Source organism: Antedon mediterranea, chromosome 9, assembly GCF_964355755.1.
Source record: "Antedon mediterranea chromosome 9, ecAntMedi1.1, whole genome shotgun sequence".
NCBI classification, from domain to species: domain Eukaryota; kingdom Metazoa; phylum Echinodermata; class Crinoidea; order Comatulida; family Antedonidae; genus Antedon; species Antedon mediterranea.
The window spans coordinates 3,258,660-3,277,920 of NC_092678.1; the positions used below are offsets into that span (position 1 = coordinate 3,258,660).

The 19,261-nt window shown below is 34.1% G+C and overlaps 1 protein-coding gene across 2 annotated transcripts in view; it reads right to left on the minus strand.

Annotated features, from left to right (window-relative positions):
* LOC140059002 (uncharacterized) overlaps positions 1 to 19,261 on the minus strand; it is a 28,524-nt gene that overhangs the window by 6,852 nt on the left and 2,411 nt on the right. The window contains exons 3-10 of one of the 2 annotated variants that reach the window (XM_072104810.1): positions 13,677 to 13,781; positions 9,948 to 10,258; positions 8,302 to 8,542; positions 6,350 to 6,429; positions 5,552 to 5,859; positions 4,620 to 4,794; positions 2,884 to 3,005; positions 1,436 to 2,240 (exon numbers count right to left, since the gene is read on the minus strand). In XM_072104810.1, the coding sequence (XP_071960911.1) occupies positions 1,436 to 2,240; positions 2,884 to 3,005; positions 4,620 to 4,794; positions 5,552 to 5,859; positions 6,350 to 6,429; positions 8,302 to 8,542; positions 9,948 to 10,258; positions 13,677 to 13,781 (2,147 nt within the window). Of the gene's footprint in view, positions 1 to 1,435; positions 2,241 to 2,883; positions 3,006 to 4,619; positions 4,795 to 5,551; positions 5,860 to 6,349; positions 6,430 to 8,301; positions 8,543 to 9,890; positions 10,259 to 13,676; positions 13,782 to 19,261 lie in introns of both variants that reach the window. The other variant, XM_072104809.1, reaches the window with a different exon arrangement.

Here is a 19,261-nt window from a genome sequence, read left to right on the forward strand (position 1 = left end):
TAATATTAGGGAGTATTTGATAAGACCAATAACTGACGAACGAAACTATGTAATGTTGGTTTATTGAGGTGCATGCCGCAATGTGCTCCTCTCCTCGAAACAGGTGTGATGCTTTCTAGGTCCTGACAACGATTGACTACTGTACACATTGATTGATTTGATCTAAACCCCTTTTACACCGGCAGCAAAAATGCAGAGTTGATCCGTCATTGTGAAACCTGAGTCGTACACGTGCCGCAATGTAAATCAGTGTAAACATAAAAAGTTATACAACGCCAAATTAACCCGGGACGAAACAGTGTACCTGCGTTTTCGCGGTGTAAACAGTCCCGCGTATGTTTTCGTACAGTAGTTGGTTGCTATCCTCACTATAGTATTTAATGTACACACAATTAAGATAAGACTGGTTTGTTTATTCAATTATTTAATACAGAGCATTTTAAAAAAATCACTCTACCCAAACCACTCTCTTTTGATAAATAACAATTCTAAATATGGCCCTATACAAACGAATCAGCCAACACCGCTAAAGTAAAATAATAATCGTTGAATAAAATCCAATAACCAATGACCCACATTACAGAGTGCATGCACCGACTGGGAGGGCATAAAAATAACTGGTTAAAAACTCCTATTTCTTGGGAGCAGTTAACAGGACAATTTTGTGGTAAACTGGTTAAAAGGCAGCGCAAAATAACCAGTTAAAAATACCCATTCAATTTGGTGTTAGAACGGCATTAACTTTTCTGCAACACAAAATAAAGATTACTTGATTGACAGCTGCTGACCTTGAGTCAACGCCAAATTTCATTCTCACATGGTAAAAACAACGCATTTTAAACATATTGATACTTGTCTGGTGATAAAAATTGGATGAAAAAAGGCCACACGTGTGACGTAGGCCTACTGGGAACATTTCTATTTTGTTAATATGTCGTCGAATTTAATTCACAATGTGGCCGTATAATGTTTTTATTGCTTTTTAACATTTTGACGTATTTTTCTTAGGTTTAATTTACGGTAGGCTTACTATAATCTAGTACTACTGCATGCTAGATAGGTACTCTGTAAACGTAGGGTGCGTGGTACTATTACAATAGACACGTGGCAAAACAATACCTCTCATAGGATCGCGATCAAAAACAATACCAAGAAGTTGGAATGTGGGTTATGTTGCAGTAGCTGTACTGTACTAGGTTGGTCGTCAGTCCTTGCAAATTGAAAGCTCTCTATTAACTATTAAAGGCATTGTAAAGTCTATTTTCCACTAGCTGAATTTGTTTGCGCGAATCAAAAGCACCGGCTTATACGCCTGCATATTCATGTTCCCATCTTCCAAATCCCTCTCTATGCATGCATATAAACTGAAGCTTTCTGCCCATTACTATGCGGTCATCTATCTAGAGTTCTTAAATTGTGAAATTTTGTTACTAACCTGATTAACTTGAGGGCTTGAATTTTTTGAAACAGCAGTTTGTATTGTTTGAAATCCTCGAATGTCCTGATTGGTTAGATCTTGTTTTACCAACTGATGTTGTGATTGTTGCAGCAAACCTTGTTTCACTATTACTCCCCCCTGAATTGCCAATCCACCTTTCGTCTTTGCCCCTCCTTTTAACTTGCTATTGTTTTTTGTTCTTGATTTTACGTTTAATTTCGTATCGTTTCCAACTGTAATATTTTGTAATAACACAGGCGTATTCCCTATTGTACTAAATATCGGTATTTGATTCATTTTATTTGGTTGCACACCGTTCACATTTGGTTCAATGTTCGTAAAAACCAACTTCAGATTGCCCGACTGGTCAATTAAATTCGAAGATGAATCAACTCCTAACAAACTTGTGTCTATATATTCAGCGTTTTGCAAGCCGTTCGTGGTGACCAGAAAAGGCGTAGAGGAGCCCGTAGCGAGCTGTAATGTTCCTCCAATGGGAATGGCGGTATTGGTTATTAGTGGATTAGTATTAGTTGATGTGACGCTCACTGAGGTACTTATCGTTGCATTTTTCTTTTGGCTTTTCGTAGGCTTCTGCTGTGCAGTTCCCGAGCCGGCAGAGGCTCGTATTGATTTTGAATTTTTAGATTTTTTCGAATGACTAGCTTTAGAAAGTGTCTTTGTCGGTTTTTGTACCGGCGTTGTTGTCACTTGGTTTAGAATCATTTCACTTATATCCGTTGCATCAGGCTGTATGCTGCAAGTCTCTGATTGCGATAATGAAGTCGCTGAACATGCTTTCCTACAAATGAAAAACAAAACACATTACAAATACAAAACATTAAGTATAATTGTATAGTATCATAGTTGAATAACATAATAAAAATTGCATTATATAAAGTAGAAACCTCCTTTCAGACAACTGTGCTCAAGGAACACTTTTCTATAACAAGAGGCAATATATGTTAAATACTACAGCCAACCTCTGTTTATGGACACTCGAGTCTTCTCAGATAAGGACTATAAACTGTAATTCTAGTGTAACACATCTAGCTCATGTGCACTTTAAGGTACATAGTATATCTTTCGAGACGAGTAGGGGATTATCCCAGTGTACTAGTAATTGACACTCACAGCCATTGATCATAAATGGCTCTCTGGGAGATAATAATTAAAAAAAAAAAAAAAAAACAAACTGTAAGGGGAAATTATTTGTTGAGTCCCAAAGGTATTCTAATGCACCAGATAGGATTAGATTCCATCAACTTCAGATTACTGTAAAGATAACTAAACACAATTTTACACTTGATTGCCCAGAATCAATCGTAAATCAACTGATATGTAATACAACACAAATGGTTGCGAATATGGCAACATTCTAATCTACAGCTACAAGTTTAATCTGAAAGGCATTGTATCAAGAAAATGTAAACAATTGTACTTACTTAGATGGTGGTGGATTCAGCTGTTTGTCAATCAAAGCTTTAAGTGATGACCTTAATGAATGAAGCCTGCGATCAAACAAATATACGCCACGCCCAACATGGTGAGAACCATAGTGACATACCTATAAAGTATAAAATTCAGTGCTGTTAGTGGCGTATTGCAGTAGGCAAAGATAGCTGGTGTAGCACTCCATTCAGTGCTGTTAGTGGCGTATTGCAGTAGGCAAAGATAGCTGGTGTAGCACTCCATTCAGTGCTGTTAGTGGCGTATTGCAGTAGGCAAAGATAGCTGGTATAGCACTCCATTCAGTGCTGTTAGTGGCGTATTGCAGTAGGCAAAGATAGCTGGTATAGCACTCCATTCAGTGCTGTTAGTGGCGTATTGCAGTAGGCAAAGATAGCTGGTATAGCACTCCATTCAGTGCTGTTAGTGGCGTATTGCAGTAGGCAAAGATAGCTGGTATAGCACTCCATTCAGTGCTGTTAGTGGCGTATTGCAGTAGGCAAAGATAGCTGGTATAGCACTCCATTCAGTGCTGTTAGTGGCGTATTGCAGTAGGCAAAGATAGCTGGTATAGCACTCCATTCAGTGCTGTTAGTGGCGTATTGCAGTAGGCAAAGATAGCTGGTATAGCACTCCATTCAGTGCTGTTAGTGGCGTATTGCAGTAGGCAAAGATAGCTGGTATAGCACTCCATTCAGTGCTGTTAGTGGCGTATTGCAGTAGGCAAAGATAGCTGGTATAGCACTCCATTCAGTGCTGTTAGTGGTGTATTGCAGTAGGCAAAGATAGCTGGTATAGCACTCCATTCAGTGCTGTTAGTGGTGTATTGCAGTAGGCAAAGATAGCTGGTATAGCACTCCATTCAGTGCTGTTAGTGGTGTATTGCAGTAGGCAAAGATAGCTGGTATAGCACTCCATTCAGTGCTGTTAGTGGCGTATTGCAGTAGGCAAAGATAGCTGGTATAGCACTCCATTCAGTGCTGTTAGTGGCGTATTGCAGTAGGCAAAGATAGCTGGTATAGCACTCCATTCAGTGCTGTTAGTGGCGTATTGCAGTAGGCAAAGATAGCTGGTATAGCACTCCATTCAGTGCTGTTAGTGGCGTATTGCAGTAGGCAAAGATAGCTGGTATAGCACTCCATTCAGTGCTGTTAGTGGCGTATTGCAGTAGGCAAAGATAGCTGGTATAGCACTCCATTCAGTGCTGTTAGTGGCGTATTGCAGTAGGCAAAGATAGCTGGTATAGCACTCCATTCAGTGCTGTTAGTGGTGTATTGCAGTAGGCAAAGATAGCTGGTATAGCACTCCATTCATTCGGTTGGAAGTTGCATTGAACCTGCTCATGCTCTGGGGCCCCTTAATCTCTGGGCCTCCATAAATTCTGAGCCTCTGCATTTAGTCAGTGAGCGCTCATAGTTGTTACATTACTAAAACTTAAAAGTCGACTAATCTCAGGATCCAGTGGTCGTATTCATTATTCCAAATTTTTTCTCTTAAATATTTTGATTAATTTATTCCCTTACATACTTTATGCTTGGCTCCCACTAGAGATGCAACACAAGGACGAAATGATTTGACCAATCACAAGCGATAGATTATTCAAACTTGCCATTGGTCAACTCACTTACGTTGTGTCTATGTCCTTGCGTTGTTTCTCTAGTGGGAACCAAGCTTAAGTCAATAAATATTGTAATCTTAAGCTTTTCTTTTCAGTTTGATATGTTATACTTACTGCAATAGGTTTTGGTTGTTGATAAGTACACAAATAATTATCTGAAAGAGAGTCATCCACATCCGCTTGAGACTCGACGGAAGGAGCACTAACTCTTCCGACAGAATCAGATCTTGCAAGGCTTTTAAGATCATTTGTTGTTGGAGTGGATGGGGCTGAGTGAGGGTGACAACGTCTGTAAATTGAATAAAGAATGAAACAAATTCATATTAAAATAATTCACAGGTTGAAGGCACTCCTGATGGTAGTGTAAGTACAGTACAGAAAGAAAATACTGCAACTTTTTCTACGAGCTGGCTTCAAAAATAGAACATAGGCTAACTTTCAATGAGTTACTTTCTAATGTTTGTAGGGAGTTTGCAAGCTAAAAAACAACCCGACGATCATGCCTATGATGTTCTTTAATATATATTTATTGTGTTATTTATAGCGTAGGCCGCGAAACTAGGCTAGGCTTGACCTTGCTAAAGCCTGGGGACATGCGGCCAAATTAGGCTAACCGTTGCGAAGGGCGGCTACAAAACTTTACATCTTCTAGCCTTAGATATGATTTTAATTAGCGAACAATACATTGTTTGTGTGCATATTCCATGCTTCTAAATGCGATTACAATGGTGTTTATTAACTCTACAAACCACCCTACGATCGATGCGTAGATAATTATCAGAACAATACATTGTAGGCTACAAACAATACTTCAGAGACTACGTTCAAAACACTGACCTACGATCTTACGCATAGACTACGAAAGTTTACACGTAGATACAAAGCAGTAATTTCGTTCTGTACTGTAGGGGTACGCCTTACCAGTTGAATCATTTGGTTACAGAAATGGGATGAAAAGTAACTAATAACTGTACTAAATGGCTATTTTTAAGGTTGGATCAAGTTGGTACTACAACAAAAATAATAGTAAATTTATAACAACTTACTTGATAGGATGGACGCCAAGATCTGGTGGGCGCGTCGGACGAGGTGAATTTTGTGTTTTTGGTGTCGTCTTTGGCACTGAATGTAGTCTATCGATGGTATTTGAGGAAGATTGCGTAACATTTAAGTTCGATATAGTAGAGCCTAACTGAGGTGTGACTTGGTGGAACCCTGACGCCTGCTTTGACAAGTTCTTAGCAGCATGTGTCTGTTGATAGTGAGATGCATTTATTGCCTTGCGTTCTGCTAGAAGTTTGTCCAGTGGTTTGTGTCGCCCCGGCACCTTCCGTCGTAACGATAAAGCATGCGTCTGAAAAAAGAAAAAAACCTCTTTCATCTTCAATCTTTTTCAACATACACAGTTTGCATATTTAAATTGTATGCTAAATGTTCAGAAACATTAGGTTTGACAATGTACTACAGTAATGATAAAGCATGTGTCTGATAAAAAAAAATACAAAAAAACCTTTCATTTTCAACCTTTTTCTATATACATTTTACATAATTATATACTCAAATTTTATGCAAAATGTTTAGTAAAAAATTAAGGTTTGATAATGTTACTACAGTTGAATTTAGGGAACGTTTTATGCAAGTACCTGCTTTTATGCAAGGACCTGGACCTAATTTACTTTTCTTACCAAATATATTACAAAAACTGTACCAAGGTATACCTCGCATGCGCACAATGAATTATTATGACGCATCTAGATTGCCGGTCACCCTATGACTCATTTCTTATTTTTATTTATTCACCATTTTAAAACTTGAATTTGTTCTTAATATTATTGGCTTTTTACCTTGCAGGTTAATGACCTTAGACATGGTTTACCGTCCTCCCCAGCAACTCCACAATGTTTATTAGGATCATACTCACGATCTGAAAAAATCAACAACACACTAATTTAAATACAATTGATTATTTTATGTTAAGCTCTATCTACACTATCAAACTTTATGTGGAAAAAAAATGTGATGTGCCCATATATGGACATGATGATGTCATATCACTACCATATTTGGGAATATCACTACACTATCACTACATATATCTTAAAAGAAATTTTTTTATTATCTGCAAGACTGTGATATATATATTATACTTAATTCGTTTGACATTTGCAACATTTCTTTTCACTTTAAATCATAAACATTCCATTACACAGTCTACAGGTGTCATCAGTCATTTCAAACTATTCTATTTATAAAGTATCTAGCAGTAACAACGATTAGTTAATGTAATTGGATGTTGTCTGTTCAGCTCATCTAAGCTTAGGTAAAGAAGATGACGCACTGAATTTTTATACAGAATTATTAATGTTACGCAGACAAAAACTATTCATAATCATAACCTTTTTGACTTGTATTGCAGTAATTGATATGTAAATTATGCTGTTATTGTATATTATATTAATAAAGTCGTATAAATTAAATTTATTAAAAAGGTTTCTTACATCAGGGAGATAAAAAATGTTTGAATGTAATTAAATTAATGTACATAAAACCGTACATATTTTCATTAACTATACTGAAAAACGGATTTAATTTTTCTTTCAAGATGGATGGGTTTGTATCATAAGTCAGTAATTAATAATATGCAGAGTATTGACAAAAAATGATTGAATATATATGAAAATATTTCACGAAATGAATTAAATAACCTGTTTCTAGAAAGGTTATACCATGGAGAAATAAGGTTAACTTATTTTTCAACAGTTATACATACTGTAAACAAAGTATACCATTATTTATAAACATCTCTTGATATTTACATCATGGGTGGTACGCGTGTATGGATCATTTACTCCTGTCAAATCGAACTTAAAATTCAATCCGTTTTCTATTCAAACTGCGATTATACATTTCTATATATAGCAACCTGTACTTTGTTTTACAATGAGGCTCCAGAGAGTATAGTAGCATCATAATTAAAGTAATGTAGATTCTTCAGTATTTCATGAACTAGAAATATTATTACAAGAAATATATTCTATGATTCTAATAATTATTTATAATATTTTCTAATATATTGATTATTACTATTTTATGTGTTGTTACAACTGATCGATAATTGATAATCAATTAGTCGTTAAAAATGATTGATCATAATTGTTTGAAATGTATGTATTGTTAGAGATGACACTTTTAGAAAGGTAAGAAATTGGTCTGGTATGCAAGAAGAAACAAGACCTGTATAAGCAGTTAGCTTGCTCTTTGGATGGGATGTTAAGCTCTTGGTTGTGCATACGCAATAATGTTGATGTATAAAAATGATGACATTTTTATCAAAGTGGTTGATAGACTATTAGTAATAGGGACTTTTAAATTTTTACATTGAATATGTCGACTGCTACCCTATAACGTCATTTTTATTATATGACACGTTGCCTGGCAAACTTATTCAGTGGCATTTGACGTGAACTCAAATTTAAAAGTAAGTCCCTACTGACTAATGACGGTGTAAAAAGAAACTTAAATCGATACAAAAATTTCTCTTTACTAAGAGCGATTTTGTTCTATTAAGGCCAATAAGGCATGATTTACAAATAGTTTCTTTCCAGGAGCTATAAGAGACTTAAACATAATGTAGACACTTTTTTGTAATGTTTTTGTTTTTGAGTTTGTGTTGTGTCCGTTGGATACTGTGCTCCGCCAACAGAGCAAACAGAATTTCTATGTTTTTTCTTAAAACAAATGATAATAAATGATACTTGACTTGACTTGATTAAGACAATTAACAACGAATGATTACCTTTTAAAGGCAAGAATTTACGTGGCGAATCTTTCTCTTTTTTCTTTGACTTCTTAGTTGATACGGCAGTCATTGTCACGGTCGTCGTAGCTACAGTAGCTGTTGCAGGTACTGTTGTTGATTTTCCTGATGGTGATAGTTTTTTAAGTAAGCTAGAGTCTGTGGTCCATACCGATTCTGGAGATATCTTTGGTATTAAAACTGTCGGTTGATTTTTGTGGTTTCTTTCCATCGATTCAAGCTATAAAAACAAAATTAGAAATTATCAAAGTTATAGAAGCTTCCTCATCATTCTGGTGCTTGTTTTGGTGTGCAAACTTAATCAAAACATCCTAAAGCTCTGTCTACACAATCAAACTAGTTTGACAAAAAAGTTGTGATGTGACCAAATATTGTAATGATATGCCCAAATATGGTGGTGATATGACATGTCTATATATGGGCACACAGCTTTTTTTGTCACATAAATTTAGACGGAACATAAAGGAGTTCTAGATTTTATTGTACACTTGTTGAATTGCTTTGTTGTTTATGGCTCATCTCTCAGATCAGTCTCAAAAGAACTTCACAAAGATGGTTGTGGTGGGGTCATTAAAGGGAGCTTTAAATTTTAAGTGATGTCATTGGTTGAGTTGTGCACAATGACTTAAGATGACTAGTTAGGTCATCAGTCGATCCTTAATATTGTGGAAAAGGAAGAACACCAAGCTATCAATCTGGAGTATGGGGGTTACATAATCCCCATGCTACGTTCTTGCTTGGTAAATCCTTCAGACATCAACAAACAACAAATAGATAAGACCACATGGCAGAAGAATAAATCTATAAATAAATTGTACTGTATCATGTAGATGAAAGACTACTATGACTGTACTGTAATTGCTATCAAAACAAGCAATACCAGATCCCTAATGATCATCAATTTCCCTAACAACAAATCTTAATTAGTTTCATCCTAATCAACAGATTGTGTTCAATGAAGCGCAAATTATCAGAGGAAAACTATCTTTGTGCTAGGCCTACTACATTACATTATATTCACTGGATAGCTATTGGGTTTCGTTACTAACTATTCATTCAAATTCAATGACTTATAAAAATTGAATTCATTCTTATCACAGGGGAATGAGCTGTTTTTAGTTCATTGCACTATGCATTGGCATTATGAGGTACAGTAGGGTGGCTAGTTCCTTTCTAAACCCTACACTACCTTATCCTTTTAGTATTTGCTTTTACAGCTAAGTGGACTGGGAGTCATTTTTATAGCGAATTAAACTTCTGTACGATAGTCAAGAAAGAAACTCTTTTCCTATGAAGTACAGTAGCTTCGTAGATGTTTTGTAGGCTACGTTATTGGCTTCATAGGTTACATTGTTTGGCTTCATAACCTCAATAAACAACTTTCAATGAGCTACGTTCTGAACTTCGTAGGGAGTTCGTAACCTTAATAAACAACCCTACGATGTTCTTAGTGAAGTAACAAGGTGTGAAAATTAATGTGTTAATTTTGACGTGTAGAGTGTACTGTTAACCACTGCCACAACTCCATGGAAAATATTGTATCAAAAAACTATTATTTGACCTCTAACCTTCATAACTTTCGGTGGTTTGTCGCCGACCAAAAGTGAACATGCCTGCTCACTCACCCGCGAAGACTTGGTATCTTTCATTGGACGACTCACGGGTGACGTAATCATCTCAGAATTCGGTTCTGGTGGTAAAGGCACAGCCATTTGCAGTTCTATGTGTTTATCTACTGGTATAGACTTTTCAGTTTGTGGTGATGGTGAAATGGACGAACCACGAGTGGCGACAGGTGGCGGTTGCGGTGGTGGCCTTCGTGGTGATTCTCGCTGTGGAGGGTGTTTTGACAGCGGTACTGGTTGCGAAGGTACTGCTTTGAAGACTTTCATCTTCCCTGGAGGCCTATTCGGTGCTTTTCCATTATGACGGGCATCTTAAAGAAAAAACAAATTAAATAAATAATTATTAAGTTTTTATCATGATATCATCATAAATTAAATAATTATAACAATAATGGTAAAATTGTATTTCAAGCAATCACAATTCGGTTAATATTAAATTTAATTCATTAACAAATTTAATTTATTTAGTTCCATTTAAGTGAAAAATACTGGTATCAAATTACAGACAGGGCACAATTTTTAATAAGATAAGATAAGATAAATCTTTATTGTCATGAACACAACAAGGCGAACATGAAATTGGTTTTCCTTGATGCTTAAAAAACACATAAAATACATTAAAATTACATTACATTAAAAATATCAATACAATACATTAAAACTATATACAGTAGTAAACAAGAAACAAACTATCTTTGGAATGTTGTGTTGGAAACATGAATAGAGTTGTGGACAAATGATTTCCTACATCGAGTGGTATTGCACATTAAAGGACAAATTCTACCTGATTTATTAACAACATATTTATCATTCAATGGGTGTGAGTTATCTTCCATTATTTTCTTAACTTGGCTAATAACATCGCGCCTGTAAACTGCGTCGATAACATTGAAATTCCTTCCTATTATTTTACTAGCAGTTTTCATAGTACGGTCAAGTTTCTTTTTATCATTAGCACTCAGACTATTGTACCAAACAACACAGTTGAAAGTTACAACACTAAGAATAACACTCTGGTGAAACATAAAAAGTACATCAAAACACAAAATATGTTCTTTTCATAAGGTTTCAGTTTCTACAGTCCTAAATAATGTAGCTAGTTTTCGGCCCGATGAACATGAAAATATAACTCAAAACATGTACAAGATGTTATGTGCCACAAGCTATTACACTAAATAATCTAAAGAGAAGCAACTTGTCAGAGAAATTGATCTTTCAATACATGACAAATGGCAGCACTATTTTTAGAGTAACTATCTAGTAAATGGAACACAACCGCCCTACAGACATTTGTAAAAATCGGCACACACATTCAAAAAGCCCTACAGTCAAACATTTTTAACTCATTTAAAAATAGACTGCAACCTTGTAACATCAATAAAAGTACCATTAATATTTTCCATCATCTAGGAAATATTAATATATAGTTTCTACCGTTCCAATATATATTCTTTGTTCTTTGAATTAGGACAAATTTAACAAACTAAACATCAGAAAATAATGATATTTATTAAAAAGATTTTTTTCCCAAAGGAGTCAAAATATAATGGAATTATGAAAACCCTGAGGTGCAGTCCCGCCATTTTAATGTCCGCAACCAACAAACCCAAGAAAATTAAGCCAATCTGATCAAGAAATATTTGTTAGAAAATAAAAACATTCATTGTTAAAATCCATATACAGAACACTAATAAGCAGATCCAAAATAATTGAAACTAAAAATCAATTTAAAAAAAAAGAACACCCAATAATGCGTACAATACATTTGACCTTTACAACAGCGTTTTTATCGTACCATTTAGAAATAATAATCATAAAAAACTGTATTAGAGCTGGTCTAAAGATATAAAGTTTATTATGAATCAATATACATAATTCTAATATCTTCTATTAGGTGGTATTTTACGAGTTTATTTTACTTTCGTTTATAAAAGCAATTTTCTATACAATCTAATATATTCCAAACCAATTTAATCCAAGATACAGCACAATATTGAAGGATTTATATAGCAATAAAGTGCTCACATTATAAGCTAAGTTTCATCTTCATTTTAATCTTGTTTAAAAAATTATTTTTGTCACAAAATTAGGAACAGGATGGGATTTTATCCACAACAATTACGTTTATTTATAGAAATGATAGTTCTTAATTTTATGGCATGGATGTATACTGTTATACATCTGTAAGCCTACTAATTACTAATTCAAAACCAAGGTATTACTTTAATATCTGTTGAAATATTTAATTTCATTACATTAAAACTGACAAACTATCTTATTATACTCTCCCTGTAAGACCGTGCCAATATATTTTTTTACCACCTTCACCATCAATCTCATTAAAAATAATTTTCCAAATATATAATAATATTTTAATATTAAAATTCCTAATTACCCCTGAAATAATCCTGCTCACCAAATGCCTTATGTAATCCATCAACTGGCTGTGTGTGTGTTGGCTCAAAACCCATCACACAAGTTGACATTCCAACGCTGTCATCCATGCCAACACTGGCTTAACGCGATCGCAGCGAAAAGCTGCATAATATTTCAATCAATATCGTTAACTCTCAACAAAATCCCAGAAAAAAACTAACAAATAGAAGATATCATAAATGAACCAATCTTGAACACAAACAGCTCTTGTTTTTAAATGTCAAACGCTCGCTCACAATAGCATAAAATATATTATTATATGACTGTTTATTCTATACTTGTCTACTTGTGAACTATAGAGGGGGTAGTGTACTTGGTGATTTCCTGTGGAACTACAATACAATAGTTCAAACAACTGTCAATGTTTTTTGTTAATTAAGGAAGCTATTAAGCCTCCATTTTAATATCATAGATTACATTACTGTTATTGTATTTTCTACTGAATGATCTACCTACAAACAGTAAATAATGGATACCACACACTATAGCATGAATTGCAATATACTCGTACTATTGATTGATTGATTTTAAGATCAATGATTATTTGCTTTGTATTAATAACTAATCTTCATTCACAAACAGGTAATCTATGTATAACATGTCATTAATATTGGCATTGTATTAATACTGGAAAATCCCACAATTACACTCATAATAATAATAATGTATTACAATTATAACTACAATATTCTCTGGATTATTAAATAGTTTATTATTAATATTTAGTCTTATTATAATGAGAAGGGTTATTAAAAGATTTCTTATTTATTATTCTTCTACTTTTTTTTATAATATAGTCCAAGTTGTTATGTTACTGCTTTTTATATCCTCCAATGAAAAAATAAGAGGTATTATACATTGTATTGTCTAGTTATTGTATCAATCCTGTTATGGGCAACACCACTGGTGGCTGTTGGACTAAATAAAATGAACGCCAGTATTCTTAAACCAAACTTTAGTCAAAGTTCCAACTTTGACTGGCCAATTCGAAACTTAATAACTGTTTTTTTTTTATAAACGTTGTTTAGTCAGCGATTTAGCCTAATCGATCAAAATCCGTCTCATTTTAGTCGATGTTGTTTAGTTGAAGTTCAGTTTATGAATTAAAATGACATCATTTTAAAGTTTTAGCTCAAACTATGACTAAAACTTGGCTTAAGAATACAGGTGTTTAGCCTGCTGAAAAAACCCCAGTGCATTTAAATTTTAATTACTAAATGCATCCATTTGTTAAGTTGGTCCTAAAAATAAAATGACAGTGCTTCTGGTTCAATTAAAGTATTAAGTACTCACCAATATGATGCTTAAGACCTTGTGGTTTGACCACTTGACCACATTGTTCACACACCACCAGGTAGAACTGATCTTGGGATGGACATATCCCAAATAGTGAAATATCTGATACAGTCATTTAAGGAAAACAATGTACAAAACATCTTGAAAATGTAAAAGAGTCACGACAAAAGTATGTTTCCTCTTTCACATTTCTCCTATTTCATTTTCGTTATGAGGGAGCTTTCGAATTTGCAACGACTGACAAACAAGTTATTCAATGTCAATTGATGTTTCGTTCATCGTCGCCTTGACCTAGAGCATGGGGAGAGTGAGGAAGTATATTCTAGACTTCCCCGCATGTACACAATAAATTAACAAGACGTTGTTAGATCGTTGGTTGTCGAAAGTTCCCTAATCCTGGATGTTAGCATACCACACTGAGGATGGGAAAAAAAGGAGAAATGAAAACAAATTTTTTCAAGAAAGCATTGGTGGTTTAATGGAAGGATGTTTTTCTTGTTTGCCACAAGTCAGTTTCAAACATTAATGTTGAGACTTCTTTTAAACTCTCATAATATATGGTCTGTTTCTTAGACATGCTTGTCCTTCTAAATAATTTCAAAAGAGAACATATTAGTACTATTTATCTTTGTCAAGAAATATGGATACAGGTATTTACTAGTAAGGACTAAAAATAAACAAAAAAGTGACTAAAGAAGACTAAAGGATGATTGTTTAAACATGGATTTTTTATCAAAGTGGGATTATTAAACCAGTATTAATTTGAGCTTGTTTTGATATATTTTTTATATTTAAATGACACATTTGAAAATTAATTCAATTATAAAATCTTATAACAGATCTGCAGCGATCTAGGCTGACAGTTCATTTCCTAACTGTCAAATTACTGGGAAAAAATTGGCGCAAATAATAATAACATTTTGTAAATATTTGTTTTCTAGATGTTGCAATGAAATACAAAATGTTTATAGAACTTGATTTGATATAAAAAATGTGTTTAATGCAAAGCACATTCAAAATGTAATTTGATAATGAAGTTTAACAACATTCTAAATATCTGGAGTACTATGCAAAAGATCTATAGAATACACCAGCCATGGAGGACACCAGTCATATGGCAGCACTCCTTCCATAAAGTAAGGATGCCATAAATTGTCTCGAGATACTATAAATACCCGATATACTGTGCTACACATCTAAAAATGAGAAGTCAATGAAGAACTAAAGGTCGCATTTGTAACCTTTTGTAATTATTCAATCCGAAGATAAAAAAAATATTTCTAATGATGCAAAATAAGTAATGACCACTTGGCCAGTGAACTAAGAACAGGCTTAAAACAAAATACCCGGTTAGACATTTCGGTTGTAGGATATGAATACTAATGAGCGGTGGTTATTAGAAAAGCCCTGAAGGTAAGTAAGATTGCATTTATTACTAATTTCATTTCTCCAATACAATGGTAGGCCTTAATTATACAGGATTTACAACCTTTTATCCAATTGAAGCAATGTATAACAACTGTATTTTAAAAGCAGTATGTTATTTTACATTTGCATAATTTGTTGTTTTACTGAGATGTTATTTAATGCACAAATTTGGAAGACCTACTCAGCTGGACCTATGTGGATATTGTAAACATAAGTTACCGATATTGGTAAATATTTCCTGATATAGGTAGAGGATCCCGGTATTGATAAGGAGTTGCCGGTAAAAAACTGTCAATGTTGGTAAAAAGTTGCCGATATTGGTAGAAAGTTGGCGATATTGGTAGAAAGTTGGCGATATTGGTAGAAAGTTGCCGATATTGGTAAAAGGTTCCCGATATTGGTAGAAAGTTTGCGATATTGGTAGAAAGTTTGCGATATTGGTAGAAAGTTGCCGATATTGGTAGAAAGTTGCCGATATTGGTAGAAAGTTGCCGATATTGGTAGAAAGTTGGCGATATTGGTAGAAAGTTGGCGATATTGGTAGAAAGTTGGCGATATTGGTAGAAAGTTGGCGATATTGGTAGAAAGTTGGCGATATTGGTAGAAAGTTGGCGATATTGGTAGAAAGTTGGCGATATTGGTAGAAAGTTGGCGATATTGGTAGAAAGTTGGCGATATTGGTAGAAAGTTTGCGATATTGGTAGAAAGTTTGCGATATTGGTAGAAAGTTTGCGATATTGGTAGAAAGTTTGCGATATTTGTAGAAAGTTTGCGATATTTGTAGAAAGTTGGCGATATTGGTAGAAAGTTGGCGATATTGGTAGAAAGTTGGCAATATTGGTAAATGGTTCCTGATTTTAGTAGAAAGTTGCCGATAATGGTAAAAGGTTCTTGATATTGGTAAAACGTTCCCGATAATGGTTAAATGTTCCTGATGTTGGTAGAAGTTACCTAATATTGGTAAAAGGTGCTTGATATTGGTAGAAGGTTCCTGATATTGGTAGAAGATTCCTGATATTGGTAGAAGATTCTAGATATTGGTAAAAGACTCCTGATATTAGTAAACGATTCCTGATATTGGTAAACGATTCCTGATATTGGTAAACGATTCCTGATATTGGTAAACGATTCCTGATATTGGTAAACGATTCCTGATATTGGTAAAAGATTCCTGATATTGGTAAAAGGTTCCTGATTTTGGTAAAAGGTTCCTGATTTTGGTAAAGGTTCCTGATATTGGTAAAAGGTTCCTGATATTGGAAAAAGGTTCCTGATATTGGTAAAAGGTACCCGATATTGGTAAAAGGTACCTGATAATTGGTAAAGGTTACTGATATTGGTAAAAGGTTCCTGATACTGGTAAAAAGTACCCGATATTAGTAAAGGTTACTGATATTGGTAAAAGGTACCTGATATTGGTAAAAGGTACCTGATATTGGTAAAAGGTTACTGATATAATGGTAAAGGTTCTTGATATTTGGTAAACGGTTCTTGATATTGGTAAATGGTTCCAGATTTTAGTAGAAAGTTGCCGATAATGGTAAAAGGTTCTTGATATTGGTAAAACGTTCCCGATAATGGTTAAATGTTCCTGATGTTGGTAGAAGTTACCTAATATTGGTAAAAGGTGCTTGATATTGGTAGAAGGTTCCTGATATTGGTAGAAGATTACTGATATTGGTAGAAGATTCCTGATATTGGTAGAAGATTCCTGATATTGGTAGAAGATTCTAGATATTGGTAAAAGATTCTAGATATTGGTAAAAGATTCCTGATATTGGTAAACGATTCCTGATATTGGTAAACGATTCCTGATATTGGTAAAAGGTTCCTGTTTTTGGTAAAAGGTTCCTGATATTGGTAAAAGGTTCCTGATATTGGAAAAAGGTTCCTGATATTGGAAAAAGGTTCCTGATATTGGTAAAAGGTACCCGATATTGGTAAAAGGTACCCGATAATTGGTAAAGGTTACTGATATTGGTAAAAGGTTCCTGATATTGGTAAAAGGTACCCGATATTAGTAAAGGTTACTGATATTGGTAAAAGGTACCTGATATTGGTAAAAGGTACCCGATATTGGTAAAAGGTTACTGATATAATGGTAAAGGTTCTTGATATTTGGTAAACGGTTCTTGATATTGGTAAAAGGTACCTGATATTGGTAAAAGGTACCTGATATTGGTAAAAGGTTCTTGATATTGGTAAAGGTACCTGATATTGGTAAAAGGTTCCTGATATTGGTAAAAGGTTACTGATATAATGGTAAAGGTTCTTGATATTTGGTAAACGGTTCTTGATATTGGTAAAAGGTTCCTGATATTGGTAAAAGGTACCCGATATTAGTAAAGGTTCCTGATATTGGTAAAAGGTACCTGATATTGGTAAAAGGTACCTGATATTGGTAAAAGGTACCTGATAATTGGTAAAGGTTACCGATATTGGTAAAAGGTTCCGGATATTGGTAAAAGGTACCCGATATTAGCAAAGGTTACTGATATTGGTAAAAGGTTCCTGATATTGGTAAAAGGTTCCTGATATTGGTAAAAGGTACCTGATATTGGTAAAAGGTTACTGATATAATGGTAAAGGTTCTTGATATTTGGTAAACAATTCTTGATATTGGTAAAAGGTTCCTGATATTGGTAAAAGGTACCCGATATTAGTAAAGGTTCCTGATATTGGTAAAAGGTACCTGATATTGGTAAAAGGTTACTGATATAATGGTAAAGGTTCTTGATATTTGGTAAACAATTCTTGATATTGGTAAAAGGTTCCTGATATTGGTAAAAGGTACCCGATATTAGTAAAGGTTCCTGATATTGGTAAAAGGCACCTGATATTGGTAAAAGGTTACCGATATAATGGTAAAGGTTCTTGATATTTGGTAAACGGTTCTTGATATTGGTAAAAGGTTATTGGTACCGGTAAAAGATTCCTGATATTGATAATGAGATCTAACTTTCCTAAGTTTTGAAAATATTTTCGTACAACCAATAATGTGTTTTTTTTAATGTAACTATTTATTTTGATATATTGCCAAGAGGCAATTTAATCAATGTCGAAACAGGTGGCAATTCCTTCAAAAAAATATACAGTACATGTTGTACATAAACAAGCTGTTGCATGTAGAGAGATTTTGTAAGAATAACTTTAGGCATCAGATAGGATTTGAACACAAGAACCACTAAGCTACATTTTGAGGCACTTCCACAATTACCTTATCAACTTCAGAATAAAGGCCATTGTTCTAATCTGATAATAATTCCAAAAGTAAAAACGGAACGATAAAAAAATTTCATTATAAACTTTGGTCTCTTTCACAAGTGGTAGGCATAAATATCCCTACACAGTCGTATCTTCCCCTGACTTCTGTTTTGTCTGTTCTTCGATGTTTTGATTGTGTAATTTGATTTTTATTGTTGATGGATATGATATATTTTCATTTAAGTATAAGTATATATTTTTTGTATAATTCAACCCAAAAGTTGCAATAAAAGTATTTTATCAGTTATCAGTTATCGGTATAATTCTGTACTGTATAAAAATGTGTACAAAAATAAATTTTATGGAATGTTCAGCCTATGAAGTAATTGGCAATGGTGATGCATGTCTATGTCCTTAAAAAACCCACAACAATACGCAAAGAAATTATACAAAATAGAACTGAATGAGACGCTGGTTTCAGAGCTTCTAAGTAGCGACTTAGAAGGAACAACAAGTCGAAAACAAGGAAGAAATGTGGAAGAAGTAGACCTAATCGAGCAAATGCGTCAGAGCGCAATGTGATTAAATCAGAGATGTAATAAGGGGAAAGACAATTTAAAAGGAAAGACAATTTAAAAGGAGAAACAAGCAATGCTATGTGAGCAAGAAGGGTTCACCGGAAGAAAACAGAAGAAAAATTTGGCAAGCTATCATACTATACTATGGCAAGCTATCATACTATACTATGGCAAGCTATCATGTAATACTATGGCAAGCTAGCATCTATTTAATCAATTACATGAATCTATTTGTGTCGCTGATTCAACCTGTAGATCGGTTAAATCAGCAAATTACTAACAAATCTTCAACATTGTAAAAATATTGAATGAAACTATTTGTTGGTGTTTAATGTTGTATATTATTACTATAATCTAAGTATCCTAATGAAA